Source organism: Rhopalosiphum padi, chromosome 1 (assembly GCF_020882245.1).
Source record: "Rhopalosiphum padi isolate XX-2018 chromosome 1, ASM2088224v1, whole genome shotgun sequence".
NCBI lineage: Eukaryota > Metazoa > Arthropoda > Insecta > Hemiptera > Aphididae > Rhopalosiphum > Rhopalosiphum padi.
In genome coordinates, this window is record NC_083597.1 from 71,273,290 (window position 1) to 71,290,420 (window position 17,131).

Here is a 17,131-nt window from a genome sequence, read left to right on the forward strand (position 1 = left end):
TAGTTGTTATCACACCGTACTACCGGAGTATCATCAAAATATTACATTTATTTATAAATTATCTAGTTTTTCATATTATTTTGTTACATAAGATATTTGCTTGAAATTTGCATACATAATCTCATTATGGTATCATATATCATTACATATTTATATACAAAATATATTATCGTACTTTATGTATAATCGTGATAAGATTGAGAAAAAAAAAAGTGAAACCATCGTCCATCACAATATACTGTGCGAACGGCAAATAAGCAAGCTATCAGGTAACGATTAACAACGCATACCGCATACGACACACGGACACGGTGATGGGCGGTAAACGGCCTTCGAATCTTAATGCAGTTGTTTCTCAACACGTATTTTTCTGGTAAAATAATAATAATTTGTAATCGGTCCGAGATGACGATCTGTGTATCACTGCCACATTTATGTGTGGACATGTGAATCGAGCGCACGCGACTTGCAGTGTGTTGTTGATCGAGGAAGACGATATCAGTGTCAATCTAGACATCGTCTAGTAGACTAGTTATCACGATGAACGAAAACGACAAGGGCCCGTCGTCGATGGTCATCGGATACTGGATGTCCGACAGAAAGAGCCAGAAACTCAATTGGATCGAGTTTGGAAAAGTGTGCAGGTTAGATGAGTATTTTTTAAGTAATTTTTTAATAGATTTTTATATGTAGCCCTATGTCAGACCCACAATTGGGAAATAGTTTCTGTGCTGGAAAATTGAATGAAAGTCGTTACCTCTTGATGTACACATTTTTTTTATTACTTATCTTACATGACTGAATTTAGTATTTATTTAAATTGTTAGTTGGTAAACTGTATTAAAAAATATTTTGGGGCTTATATAATATACATAATAAGAAGCAAATAACTGTGTAAGTGTTTACTAATTGGTAAAAAAAAAAAATCAGAAAAATCATAAACAGAACTCTACATATATCTACAATTAATCAAAGCGTTATTCTTTGCAAAGTATTATCTATAATTATTTATTATTATCAATACTTTCCATATTTTCAGAAATGGCTTGAAATAATTAATAGTTTCAATGTACTACCTATATTTTTTTTAATTAAATTTTTTCTTAAAAATAATATATCCATAAACAGGCTTATACATGATCAGTAAGATAATCATTTATGAAATAAGTATTCAACAAATATTCTTGTAGATCTGAGGTAGTAAAATGTTTTTAATCACTTACCATAAAAAATATTTACTACATAAGGAAGTTTTAAAAAATTATAATTAGTTATAATGTTTTTATATTATGTTTCATATTATTAAGTTCAATTTAAGTAAATATATAAACTAAATTAAGTGGAAATCATTTTTTACAATATTAATAGTCATATTTTTTAGTTTTTATTATATTTATATCTTCTCATGTACTATATAAAATGATTTAATATATAAATACTCAGATGTGCTTGCTAGATGTTTATGTAGAAAAAGTATCAAATAATTAAATTGAAAAATAAACATGTAAAACAATAAATAATTTTTATCTATGATAAGAAAAATATTTAAAAAAAAAAGTATAGAAGTATATTAATATTTTAAATAATTCTAAACTGTATTCTTTTTGATGAGAAAACATGTCAATTCTATTATTCTATATATCCCCATGCCACCGATATCAGTTTCACTTTAGTAGGATGTCGCTTTGGGATGAGTAGAACTGATTTTCATTAGGTCACGGTATGTTCTTTCACTGGGCAGAATATTGAACCAAATTTATTTTTATCAATTTCGTAAGGTATAATAGATTAGTCAGATAACAGTGCTATTTAAGTTTTATTAGATAATTTAATTTGTTTATCTTTTTTTTTATGAACTATTTATCTCAGTTTTAATGTACATATAGTTTTAAATAATATTCAGTATACCATAGACGGCATAGACAATTTACCAGTTATGCCAAACTTCTAAAAATGAATTCAGGCCAAACTAAAATATAACAGTCCCTAGCTACTATTGTGGCCACAAATCTACATTTTACTTTGTGTAAGGTGTAACAAAAATAATTTGAATATCATATTTGTTTAACTTCCAAACAAAATATTGATAACTCAATGCATAATTGTTTATTATATTTAATTTGATTTATGTCATTTATAAAAATGTGTAAATGTTGTCCAAACTATATTATTAAGAAAAATATCAATACATTTTTTATTTTTTGTTAAGTATCAAGTATATTATGGTGTAAATTGTAAACCATAACTGTTTAGTTTGCGGCCACATATTTAAAAAAAAATGATCAGGCTATGGTCTGATATTAACTTAGTGTTTGACACCACTGTGGAAATTAGTACTTTGTTTATGGTTATTTAATTTACTTAATTATTAAAAATTCATTTCATAAAAGTTAAACAAAATATTATCTTATTTTGTGACAATATTATCTATTCATATTGGTAGAATAATTTATCAGTTACATTGTAGAACAGATAATATTTAAGCTTTGCCATAAAAATATACTAATAATATAAAAAAAGTGGTTAATATTAGTATTAACAGCTTATTAATAAATTGATATAAGTTTAATAAAAATAAATTAAAACAGTTAACTAATTTTTTTGTGAAATAGTAAGCCTAGAAACTTGTAAGTACAAAATATTTTTCAAATGTATACCCCTTCTTACTGCAAATAAAAATTGTTCAAATATATTTTTATGAATATTTATCAATAATAAACTATTATGAAAAAATTATATTCTACATTTTTATAATAATATTAAAATATTTTCCGGTATTTTTCATAAATTGATAAACTAAAAAATTATGCTATAAATATTTTAATATTTTTTACATAAAGTGTTGCTTGATTTATCAATGTTTTAATAAAAACAACGGTGAAATACATTTTAGTAGGCGATGTATTAATAAACATAAACATATTAATTTATATTCGAATATGCTCAAATAATGGTGTGCAAGTATATTTATTTTATTTAAAATTAATTTTATGAATGGTAATCATTAATATCTAAAAATATGTATAATAATATCACTTATAATGATGTAAAAAATTAATAGAAAATATATATTTTTTTTTTCAGGCAGCACGGATATGAATTAGTGAAAGTAAGACATTTTATCATTATATTAACTTATTATTATGCTTTGTTCTAAAAAATGTGTATTTATTTGTTAGGGGGTGGGGGTGTTTTTTATTGCCACTTAATAAAAATAAATTATCAATTATTAATTGATCAATTTTTTGTTAATCAATTTTTATTTACACTGCAATGTATAAAAAGTAAAAATATTTTAATAATTTTATTCATTTATTTAGGTTAAGGGCTTAGAATTTTGTGTAGTTGTAACACTTACAACTAAAATATTGTTCATAGAATTTCATTTGTATTGAATTATTTTCTATAATTCAATATTTTAGTGCATTTTGTTGCTCGATAGAGCCCTATAGTACTGAAATTAATAAAGGCCTTAGTTTTTTGAGATGTTAAAACTTAATTAAATTAATTTAAACAGTTGAACTTCTTTAACTCGAAATCATCGATACCTCAAACTTTTTCTCAGGTCCCTAGAATTCCTTATTTAAACTTTGTGAAAAAATCTTGTTTAACTTGAATATTTTCGTGGATAACTCGAAGTTTTGAGTTTTATTATTATTATAAAATTGTTATATTTCCCTCATGTATCTATGTATATATTTTAATATCGAAAATAAGGTCATTATTCATTAGAATTACAAATGCTGCGATAAACAGCAAAACTCAAACAAAAATAAATACATTTTTTAAATAAATTTCTTACCTCATTTTTTATTACATTACTTCATTTATAATAAATACATAGGAGTTAACATATTTTATACTGTTTTAAAAATTTTTAATTTGGATAATTCAAACTTTTTTCCGGTCTCTTCAACTTCGAGTTAACCAAGTTCAATTGTAGTTAAATGTTATATGAATCACTTAGGTTCTAAATAATTGATTATGATTTATATTATCCTAGTTCATGTTATGCTTGGAGTAAAAAAACTTCCTCTCGAGTGGTGAACTGTCTAATATCAATAATGATAGTAATAATAATAATGTCATGTTTTATTATTTATTTAATTTTCCAATATTCTAACAATAACCATTTAAAACATCAAATATTGTATTAAAATTTTAATGATAGAGTATATTATTTTGTTTTAAAGTTGGATCTTGAAAAACCGTTAGAAGATCAAGGGCCATTTGCAGTAATTTTACATAAACTTACTGAAATAATTGCTAGAAATGATGAAAAGGTATGTCTATATTTAAGTCATACTTCTTATATTTTATAAATAATTTTATTTCATTTTTAGGCAATTCAAATCATAGATAGAATTGAACAGTATATTAAGGATCATCCAAAAGTATTAATCATTGATCCATTAGATAGTGTTCGTACCCTGCTCGATCGCTACAAAACGTATAATGTCGTGTTGAACACCACCTTGAACAATATTGGTACACCAATATACAATTATTATTGTAACTAGGTATTTTAAGTTGTCTAAATTATTTTGGTTCTCTCACACTAAATAGGACCTTGACCTGGGGTTTATATGGTATTGTAAAAAAATGTAAAGAGTATAAGTAGTAATGGCGTTTTAAGAGGTTTGTCTCATGGTGTATTTAAGTATGGCACTTTACACAGCTAAAGTGGTACTTAATACAATTTAAAAGTATAGTTATATTTATATATAATCATGGAAGGTTTCATGCTACCTATTATTTTGTTTTGCTTGGGAAATAGCTTTATATTGAAGTGTTCTTCACATTCATTATTTCCCATTACAATTACATTTGCCACTTGAGCATATGTTTGTGTAGGACATAGTTGACACTGTGTTATAATACTGATTGCATTGGGTAAAGGATGATTTAATGTCCCTTAACTTTTTAGTCCTTGTTTGATTTAGTAAAATACATTACACAAACAAAATACTAATTTATTTATTTTTATTTAAGTTAACTTATATGAAATAGAAAATCTCGTGTTGTCTATTGTATGTTGCATGGAAATTAAAGTACAAATTCTGCAATAACGGATAGTCCAATTGAACACAGATGATTTAATTCATTTTTATTTTTATTTCATCTTGGCACTTGTACAATTGTCAATTTACTGTTATTATATTTCGAGCCAATGTCTCATATGCAGATTTATTAGTGGTGATTTAAAATTTTGCCAAACCCATTTGGCTAATTGCCATTATGCTTTTATGTTTAGGTGTGAATCTTTTATTTTTGACAATCACACTATAATTATCTATAGTTCTATTGAACATCTTTATCTTAAAAACCTTAATTCATTTAAATGATTATTTTCTGTTTAACTGTTTAAGTTTTCATGTATATCACTTTTTCACGATAAAATCATATAGTATTATTACAGTTATGACACTTAATAATAAAATATTTAATGAATTGAGTTTATCACTGAAATTTTATCTGTATCAACTATATTATTACATTTATCAAAATAATTAAAAACATGACTTGGTGACATTAATAATTATCATAATTAATACCTAATGTTTCCCAGTCAAGGCCCAATTCAACAATTTATTTTAGGTTAAACAATTTTAAAACAGTATAAATATATATATATTTTTTAGTACTCTATAAACTTTTTTTTATTATATTTTAATTATATTTGTCTATTATATATGTTAGATGTTTTTACACCAACATTTGTGGAAATTCTGTCAACCAATGTGAAGGAGAATATTAAAAAACTAAAAAATGCTGGAGTCACGTTTCCATTCAGTAAGTTTATTAGTTATTATTGTCTGAATAATGTGCTAATACATTGATTTATTTTAGTTTGTAAGCCGTTTGTAGCTCAAGGAACAACTTACTGTCATCAGGTAAACTATAAAATAGAACATAGGAATAATAATCTTATACACATTTATAATTATATTATAGAGGTGTATAACTTATTTTTTAGATGTCTGTAATTTTTAATGAACGAGGTGTAGCTGATTGTAAGCCCCCATGTGTCGCTCAATCATTCATTAATCACAATGCAATTTTGTACAAATTGTATGTGGTTGGAGATCATTATCAAATGGTTGAGAGACCATCATTGAAAAATTTTTATGCTTCAAATGGTAGAGTATTTATTTGAAACCAGTCTCTTATTTTGGCTTAAATGATTTATTAATTTCTAGATGACCGTGATACAATTACTTTTGATAGTCACTCTGTGTCTAAATCAGATTCAAGTAGCGAACTTAGTGTACTTGACCCTTCTGAAAGTGCCAAAGGATCTTCCATAGATCCAATCAAATTGCATTCTATTGTCAAAATTCTTGGCAGTTATCTAAACATGTCTCTATACGGTGTTGATGTTGTTGTTGAAAATGATACCAATCGGCATGCAATTATTGATATTAATGCATATCCTGGTAAATATACATATTTATTAAAATTTGAATAAAAATTAATAGTATTGTTTCCATAGGTTATGATGGATTTCCAGACTTTTTTGGAAAACTTATAGACTGTGTAATATCAAGACGTGCTCAATCAGTATGCTCTAAAGCATATTTTGAAGACTCTGGGTTTGATACTAGTGATTCAAGCGATGAAAAAAAATCTCGCGCCAAACTAAATTCAATTAATCAATATAATTAAAACTGATCAATTATCTTTGCCTAAAATTTGTATACTTGTTTTTTGTGTATACATTTTATATTTCTTCAATCTGATTTTTTAATCTATTTGATAAGTTAAATGTATTGTTAATACTTCTATTAGTTTTTTAAGTGTTTTTAAATTATTGTTTTACAATCTGAACTGTTCATGTTGCAGAACACCAAGATTATAAGATAATCATGCTAAAAATAATTGATAAAAAATATTTTTATACATATATATTTATAATAAAATAATACAAATTAAGTACCTATGTTTTCCAGTTGAAATATATTTTTCAAACAATTTTGCTGATAACATATGTTTACTCTATGAGTAATATTATTGCTTGCTGACTTCTGCAAGATGTTTTTATATTTAATCATTAATTTTCCTTTTATTCATTTGTTGATATTGGTGTTGCGATATATTATCAATTGACAATTTTATATTTATTATATATCAAATCACCTGTTAAAAATTCTTTTCCGTAACTGTCAATTAATTATTGTTTAAAATTAAAATTTATTATGTAATGACTAATAATTAAGGCAATTTAGTAAGTACTTACATCAGTTTAATATTTGTGCCAGATTTAACTCTTGACATTGTCGAATTATATTTGAAAAATTGAATTGAATTAAATAAATATATACCTATATATATATTTAATATGTTTAATGTTCAAAATCTTAATAGTGTATTCACTATTCATAACTACCCTTAAATATTTATCACTGTATTGTAGTACAAATAAAACGTTAAAGGTCTACATTTAAAATTTCCTAGGTTAGTTATTTTTCCTTTTCTATATTCTTGGAATCAATTTTCTATTTTGTAAATTACTGTGAACATGATAAGTGTTACATTTAAGAAAATTACTGTGATTTTTTATTGATTTATAGTCTTGAATGTAAGACACAATTAGCCATTACTTACTATTATTCAAAGAATAACATTAGATATCTTGATTATAAACGATGCATATCTTTATATCACTTTTGCGCTATTGAAAGGTTTTTTTCGTTATAATTGCCTGACAAATAGCAAATGGATAAATATTCTACCACAGGGAAGTGGCCTACTCCTAGTTCCAACGCTTTTCCATATAATATATTATACAAACGACTAATCTTATATTTATGAATAACATTGTTAAACACAACGTGCAGTGGTCGATTTAACAGTCGTTTAGTCGGCAAATGCCGATGGGGCCTCCTCCTAAATTGTATACTGAGCTCCATCTAAATTATCAAGTTGATTTTAAATTTTGATTAAAAATGTATAGGTATTGCAAACTAGAATGTAATTTACTATTGTTTTAATAATAAAATAATTTAAATATACAGGAATTCTTCAAAAGTAGAAAAGATTGAACTAATAAAGTAATAACTTATAGGTACGTAAATGTCGTAAATCCAAGTTATTCTACATTCTACCCACTACTATTGATTAAATTATATTATTTATAATAATTAAAATATAATTAACTATACTGTGTACTAATTTCTTAGATCAAAAGAATTAGAAAGCACAGATAATATACCTATTAAGTCATTTGACATTCATTATTAAATGGTGCTGAGATTTTGATGCAAAGGCATCTTTTTTTCTGGTGTTTTGAAACGTTGGTCCGTAAGTATAAAATGTGTTTTGGGTGATACTGATTATTTTAAAGTAATTTTTTTTCTGTATTTTTTGACAAAATTAAACTTAAATGCATTTTTAGGGCATTTGTTGACGTTTTTAAAGCATTTTTCGCAATTTCTTTGTATAATGAACGAAAATTTGTTGCGATTCACAAGACTTTCGACAAACTGCCGACGGACTCAGTGGCGTAGCTATCATCGGGCAAAGCAGGGCAGTGCCCTGGGGCCCCTAGATCTTAGGGGCCCTCAGAGCTCTTGGTAAGTTTTAAAAATACATCCGTAAAATAATTGAAATAAAATTGAAAAAAGGGTTGGATATTTTTAATATGATAATTGAATATTATAAGAATAGAAGTTTAATACGAACATTATGAACATTATGAACATTGTATACCTATAAATACACAGAATATGCAATAATCGGTGCTCGTAAAAGATTATAAATTTGATTTGATAGCCTTTATTTTATTTTATTTGATTAGATAGAATTAATAAATTAATAATGATAAAATGTTAATATTTAAAATTTGTTTTAGTAATTAAATGGATTTCCTTTTTATTTTGAGTATCAATTTATTATCTGTTTATTATTTTCATTAATGGTTTTATGGAGGTATTTATATTTTAAACAACAATATAACGTATAATGTGGTTTTTCCTATATAAAGAATTAAGGAGCCTAATTTATTAATTGCCCCGGGGCCCATTCCCATCATGTTACGCCACTGCCGACGGTACGAATATTGAATTATGTTTAGTATCATCGATAACAATTTTATCATAGCTAGTCTTTTCCCCGAAAATTATCGCCGTTATATTATACTCATTATGTATTATTATTATTATTTTAAAAAAAAAAAAAGCTAAAATAAAATAAATACACTACCTATCTACTGTAATATAATTTTAATTTTTTTTTCCAATTTTTAAGCTAAGATAAATATAATTAAGTTCACTTTTTAGTTTTTTAAGTCATTTTTGTATTCTTTTAAGGGTATTTTTTGAGATATTTTAGGGCATTAAAATCCCAGCCCTAGTTATTAAACATTTATTGTCTGATGTATTGCCCCTAATGGAAACTTTTTAAAAAATATTTTTAACATTACTCATTGGAAATTTGAGTGCTGAAGGAGCTATGAGTGCACCTACTAAGAAGATTAAAAAATTATCTTCGTTCAACTATAGTTAAAAATCGATCAACTAATTTAGCCTTACTTTCAATGGAGTAGCTACCTATGAAACAGCATAACACATTGATATGAACGATCTTATCAACAAGTTTTCCAAGGCTATAGCTCGTAAAGGTTTTCAACTATATTTTTTTAATTTAATTGTATGTATGTACTAATGTAATACATATGTATTATAAATTCGGTTTTTTTTTTAATTAAAAGATTTGTTAAGTATTATAAAATTAATATTGATTATTCATTATATCTCGCGATCGAAGCGAGCGATTTTGTAAAATGAGGGTAAGTTTGTTACTGATAATTTTGTTCGAGACCTGAGCAGGCAGGTATACCTACTTACTTCTATCGATAAAACGATAAATAAAACACAACGAGATAAAATCGACGGAGCCATGTCCTTAGAACGTATATATAGGTACTCGTATTATAAATTAGCCATTCAAATACGTTTATTTGGAATACATTTTGAAAAAAATGTTACTTAAAAACAAATAAAGTAGGTACCTACTTAAAAATCAGAAAAGCATTGAAATACAAAAAATAAAGCCAAATATAATGTCATACATTTGTTTCTCAATGGTATTAATCGAATTTATAGCTGACATAGCTACGTTTTAGAGCTACAGAAAAAAAAATCAAATACCTTTAAAATCCGTACTCTTGTTATGACTAATGAAGAAGAAGATGGTTCTAAATTGGTAATGCATGATAATATGATATATCATCCTCACAAGTCCTTCAATTGGTGGATTAGGTATACTGTTAAAATAATCTGAAAACTAAAGTTTTCCAATGGTAAATCATGAGTTTAAAAGTTTCAAATTTAAATGCAACATTTTAACTACCTAGTTATAAATATGTTCATATTTTGGCTTTTAAATTCTTAATATATACCTACATTTTATAATTTATAGGTTATATAACTTATAAGAATAGTTTTAAATATAATTAGACTGGTGAAATTTTTTCAACTCTAATTTTCTCTTGTACCTAATTGTAAGCGACAACTATTTGATTCCTTATAAACCCATCAAAGCAAAACAAATTTGCATGTTACAGGCGAGTTTTGATTAAGTTCACAGACTATAGTTTTTTCTATAGTAAATACATGAGTTCATCGCGGAGTTTTCTTTATGATTGCATTTCATTTAAAGATCCGCTTAGATTTAAATACCTATCTAATTAGTTATTTCGTTTTTGTAATATTATATGAAGAAACTATCTAATAATAAGAACTACTGACTATAAAAGTTAAAAGCTGAAATTTCTACAAAGTTCAAATAAATCTATGTTGCCTAAAACTATAAAAGTAAAAACCGAACAGATGGCACAGCCGATGTACCTAAGTCAATTTCATCGCTTAGTTTTTGAAGACTGATGTTGGGTCAATAAAATTGCTTAAAGCCTGTTTCTTGTGTGCTACATACATTTAAAAAAAGTCACATGACAAAAATTGACAATAAATGTAAACAACGCAGATTTTTAACATGTCAATGTACGAAAAACTTTAGTGTATCAATGTATCATAATCTCGAAATGATGGAATTCCATACAAAACTATTGGTAGATGATTAAACTGGAAAAGAAAAGAAGAAACATTTTTTAATAAAGAAAAATCGAACCTTTAAAGAAAACAAATTTATTAGTCAAAAATAGTCAATGGTTTTAGAAAAGATAAACAACAATAATACACGTGACATCAATAAGTCTGACTAGGCAAAGAAAAAATGAGTTAGTGACTGAAAATCTGAATGACGAAAATCTATAAATCACACGGGTTTGAGTGTTTGACACAAATTGTCAAGATGTAGCCACGTATCAAATCAAGATCCATAAAAGATGCAGAATACTGCAGAGTAAAAATATTACAGGAACTGCACAAGAAAATGTACACTATAGATATTACATAAAAAATCTCTTAAAACAATACAGTAAGGCGACAAAAAAAAAAAAGACTGGGATTAAGGCAATATATATAGTAATTTTTTATTTTACTAATTATGGGTATATACAAGTACGATCAATATTTGGGTAAATATGGTAGTCTCTATTTTTTTAGTGAACCCTCACACCAAGTGTCTAATCCAAAATTGGAAGTGTGCAGTACGGATTTGAGAAGTGTGTACTTATCAATAAATAAGACCTTTTTTTTTATATATGATTGTATCAAGGTGTTTTTCAGGAAGCGAGTCAAGCAAGTGCAAGACAGCTTATGAGGAATCAAGTATGTATATCAATTATCAATTAAATTTTAATTAATATATCCTACATATGAATTAAGCATTTGTTAATAGTGTTTATCGTTTTCAGATTTATATTTCGTAAGTATGTATTCTTACTTTTTAAAATAAAAATAAATTGGTTGTTACCAAACAATAATGTGAAATTTGATTAAAAAAAAATTATTACATACCTATTGATATTTTATTAAGAATTTTAAATTTTAATGACACGGAAGTGATGTAGAGGAGTAGTGTGGAGGTTATGCTCCTACGTTTCTGTATCATATCATTTATATGTGATTTAATTTCATTAAACATGAAAAAACGTGTAGTACGGGTTTTTATGAAAAATAGGGGCTGAAATATGGTACTTATTTGTAGATTTTAAGTACCTAGGCTTACAATAATGTTAACAGGAAACAACTTTTATATATTATGTCGTAAGCCATATGGAAAATTAGTATTTTTGCAAAAAGTGGTAGCCCGTTTGCGAACTACTTATTATTTTTCTAAACGACCGACTGTTTTTCAGGCTTATTACAGACAGACCAACAACATGAACAACAATTAGGCTACTTAAAGACTAAAATTATTATACAGTAATTTTATTGTAATTTATTAATAGTACCTACAAATAAAAGAACAAAATAATTTATTATAATACGTGAAATTATATATAAGTACCTATTATATGTATTTAGTGAATTTAACGAATTTGTATATTATTGTACAGTTTTTGAGTATGATAATATTACTAATTTTATTTATTTATTAATTTTTAATGTATATTACTAATATCACTAAATAACTAACAAAAAAGGAAATATATAATTAATACATTCATATTTAGTTATTGTTACATATTGTTTTTTTGTAGTATTTTGAGCTACATAGTAAATTGTTTTTTAGACAAGCATATCTACCTAATGGCTATTCTATCACAAATTTTGAAAAAACATAAATTTATAATAGTTATAAAAATTGTACAATAATACACAACTTTACTAAATAAATATAATAGGTGCTTAAACAGTTTACATATTAAAATTCTTTTATTTCTTTTTTTTTGTAGGTACAAGTAACAAATTATAATAACATTACTACATATAATATCTATACAATAATAATGGTTGTTTTTACAAAATGTCTTTTATTGTGTATTAATGTAGGGTCTCTATGAATAAATATTATAGTATTCATAATCAATATGGTATTATTAACGAATAATGTGATTTTTTCTTAATAACCGTTTTATTTTTATTTGTACATATTACATTTTTGCTTACTTTTTATTTCTAATAGTATAACGCGCGTCGTGCGTGATTAACAATAGTCTATGCATTTTAATTACGTACAATAATATTCGCATTAGACTATTATATACTGTATAGATCAGTAAAAAATAGTAATAACACGAAAATAAAATTTGTATCAATGAATTATTATTTTAATGTTGGTTATTTTATTATTTATAATGACAATAGTTATGATACAATTTTTTGAATACCTAATACCTAATAATTAAAAATAGGTAATATTATATTGTTTCTTAGTAAAAATAGTTTTGCTTTTATTTAAAAAAAACATTAATAATTAACAGCATTAATCATAATTATAAATTCATTATTTTTAGTTTTTATGGTTTTATAAATTAAATTTATTCATAATGTTATAAAATTATTTAATATTCAATTTTTTTATGACTATATTTGCATATAATATGAGGATTCCCATACGTAGTAAATCTAACTAGGCTTTACTCCCAAATAGTCTATATATATCCTTTTGGTTTTGGGTGTGCTGCAAATTCAGATAAACTCTGTTATAGATTATAAAAAAAACAAAAAACAAAAAAAGTTTGCTTGTTTAAAACTATTATTATTCTGGTTTAATTTGAATATAAAATACTAAGAAAAAAGGGTATTTAATTTATATTATATTATATTATATTTATATTTAATTCAAGATATAATTTTAAAATATATTTTTTAAATAATGTTAGTACTTTTATATCTTATTATTATCATTGGTGAGCGAATTGCTCAATTGTTTATAAAATTAAGTTTTATACTTAGTTAGATAATAATTCATTTGGTTTATGAAGGTTACCTACGTACACATGGCTTAATGTTTATGTTGAGAAATATCATTAGATGTAGATATTTTTATGCGTTGTTTTCATTGTATACTAACGTATAACATTTCAAAATTTACGTTAAGAATAATCCATTTTACGCTGTAAATTTTAATTTTAAGTGAATTTGATTTATTATACAATTTGAAGGTAAGAATATCCATGGAAATATGTCAGCTTTTATAGATTCTGAACAGAGCGATAAATGTATTGATGTATTATGTATTTTTTTGTGTATGAGTACATAATAAGTTGTCGATAAAAATGCTTCGAACTTTGAGGGTAGTTTTGAATAAAAAATTGGATCTAGTCTGTAGTAAAAATTATGTACTGTAGAGAGGGCTAAATTAAAAATATCAGTACTTATTTTTATAATCGGGAAAAACTAACAAAGAAATTAAGGAAAAATAAGAATTTTTACATAAATCTAATTACAATCCAATTTAATTTATATAAAAAAATTCTGTTTATACCAATATTTAAAAATCGAATACAAGGTTCTTTATAAGTTTTTTAACCTATATATATATATATATTTACATCGAAAATTCTACCGGAAAATTAAATAAATTTTTTATGAGCAATTCAAGTTTAAATGTTTACAGTACTTGACATTCATTTGTATAATAACGGTACAAACAATTTTTGTTTTTTTGATGTAATTCAAAAAAAAAAATAACCGTAGATATTTGTAATTTATAAAAAATGTTTATTATATTATCATTTTCATTGTATGTTGATAACATTTTATAAATATTTTAACTCATTTTGAGCTATTTATAAGCATGTTAAATTTTCAATTTTTATTATAAATGCTAATAAAAATATTTACGGTTTCTAAGTTCTTGAAATATTATAATACAAGAATCCATATAAGCTGTTGTTAAATCAGTATAAAAATACTAAAAATATGTACCTACGCACAATATTTTTTATACGCATTTGAAGTTTGAATTTTGATAAAATTACTTATTTAAACGATAAATCTAACGATGTTAATTATTATGTTATAATTTAAAAGCATTATTTATGATAATTTAAAATGTTTACGTATATTATATTATTATTTATTTATACTATGAATCTTTTTTTACTGTTTTATAAAGGCTGACAGAACGTTTCCACTTATAATCGTTTTTCGTATACAATAGTATATCATTGGATAAAAATTTAACACACCCATAATACTATAATAGTGTCCTACTCGATGGTGCCTATTGTACAGCAGAACGATAACCACTTGCCTACCTCTTTTAAAATTAATTTTGTTTTATGTCTGTCATCGTTTTTGGGAACAGTAAAAATGTTTAGATTTTCAACTAAAATATCTTTTTTTGTAGGAAATATTTTTTGAAATATTGACAGCGAGAGAATCGTTTCCGCTCAATAACGATTATTATACAATTATAAAATATTATATACATAGTTATGGACATTAAATTAAATTTAAATTTGTTTAATTTTTTTGTTTTTCTAAATTAGTTTGAAAAGTACTGTGAATTTTTTTCTCCTGAACTACCAAAATGTTAACTAGTTCGAATTTGTTATCAGAATCTATACCTTTGAAGTTGAAGATTAAAGCTCTACTATAAAAAATATCTTCGAACACAAAAAAATAATATAATGATAAAAATAATAAATAAATATATAAGAAACTTACATAATTTATTGTAAAACATATGTATTCATTGCTCTGCTTAAAATCTAAACAAATTATAAACACCAAATGGAATCTGTATAGATTTTAAAAATATAGCTTTAAAAACAACAACTAAACCACCATATTATTGGCTGTATATTTATTATTTTATGTTATTACTGTTATTAGTCATGGTTTTATATATATTTTTAAATGTCAGTTGAATAGCAAGTATGGAAACTTAGTCTACAACATTTATTCCTACGTTGTACTTATTTAAAAAAAAACTATGTTTATTACTTTCATTAAGTACTATGGTAATTGAATTGTGGTGTATTTTTTTTTATAAAATTAGGGTTTAGAGGCTAGTTATTATTATCTGAATTGTACTCTCTGTGGATATGAGCAGATAAAAATAGTAGTTGATATTTTATACAAGAGTCTAGACAAGGAATGCGACCTTGTTGACGCCAGACGGTGGAATTTGTTTTCTTCCAACTGACATTTTTACAGTCTACCTATAGTAGGTATACAAATAGGATAAAAAAACTATTTACTAAAATTTTTGTAAAAGTTGGTACAAAAAACGTTTTATTAAATTAATAATAAATAACACATAGACACATATAGTTACATTTTACATATCAACTAATTACATAAACAAATTATTTAGTAGGTAAAGTAGGCACCTACCCTTTAAGTTCTCGATACATTAAAATACCTAATATCAGTGTGTTTTTATATTTAGGTATGGTCATAAACTTATAAGTTATAACTATATAGTGTTAAAATAAGTTAATTTTAAGTTAATCGAGATAAATATAGTGTCCACCTCTATACTGTATAAATATTACTGTACTAGGTATACTTTGTACAAAATATGTAGTCAATTATTTTTTTGTTGGTTAGCCATTAATAAATTTGTATATACTAAAAAACACTTAAGAAATAAAAATATTATCTTGCGTAAGCATATAACTGAATCTGTATTCTGTATATTATAATCAATTATACTTATCAACATTATAGTTTTTAATTTAAACAGCGAGCTTACATGTATACGTCAAAGACATTTTTAACCTGCAGATTTATGTTTGTTTTGTTGTAAATTAGTATATAATAATCTCTCATAAGTGAATATACGAATAAGTACCTAGCCAATATAGATACTTCTTACATGGTATATTTGGATATTCTAAAAAAATTGATTTTTGTTTTATATAAAAGACGTAAAATGTTTTAATATTCTGCCAATTTCTGCGTGGGTATTATGTAGTAAAAATGTAAAAAACACTGCAATCAAATATAGGATACATTTAATATAAGATGATTAATGAATAATAAAATTAATAAGTAATTAATAATTATGTCTTATTTAAGGATAATATAAAAATCTTAAGAGTAAATCAGAAATAATTGGGACATAGCTATATATATGTATACACTTACACAAGCAATTTTGTTTGCGGAGTCAAAGACCACTGGACGACATAATTTAACTTATAAATATTTACTAGGATTGTAGTTTAAATTTGTTATAGTATAGGGCATTTAAAAAAAGATTAAACTTAAAATTAGTTGTTATATATTTTTGAGAAGGTTTGGTCTTAATAAAAAATCAAGAATATTTA

The 17,131-nt window shown here is 24.8% G+C and overlaps 1 protein-coding gene across 1 annotated transcript; it reads left to right on the plus strand.

Annotated features, from left to right (window-relative positions):
- Positions 1–7,333, plus strand: LOC132917160 (inositol-tetrakisphosphate 1-kinase-like). The gene is made up of 9 exons (XM_060977764.1): positions 1–644; positions 3,085–3,109; positions 4,194–4,283; positions 4,344–4,488; positions 5,701–5,793; positions 5,851–5,894; positions 5,978–6,140; positions 6,201–6,437; positions 6,494–7,333. Exons 1-9 carry the CDS (start codon positions 541–543, stop codon positions 6,664–6,666), a joined length of 1,074 nt encoding a protein of 357 aa, XP_060833747.1. The 5' UTR covers positions 1–540; the 3' UTR covers positions 6,667–7,333.
- The last annotated feature ends 9,798 nt before the right edge of the window (positions 7,334–17,131 follow it).

Coding starts and splice junctions, on each gene's coding strand:
- LOC132917160 (XM_060977764.1), top strand. CDS start 541: ATGAACGAAAACGACAAGGGCCCGTCGTCGATGGTCATCGGATACTGG. Junction 4,284..4,343: donor TTGCTAGAAATGATGAAAAG/GTATGTCTATAT, acceptor TTTCATTTTTAG/GCAATTCAAATCATAGATAG. Junction 6,141..6,200: donor AAATTTTTATGCTTCAAATG/GTAGAGTATTTA, acceptor ATTAATTTCTAG/ATGACCGTGATACAATTACT.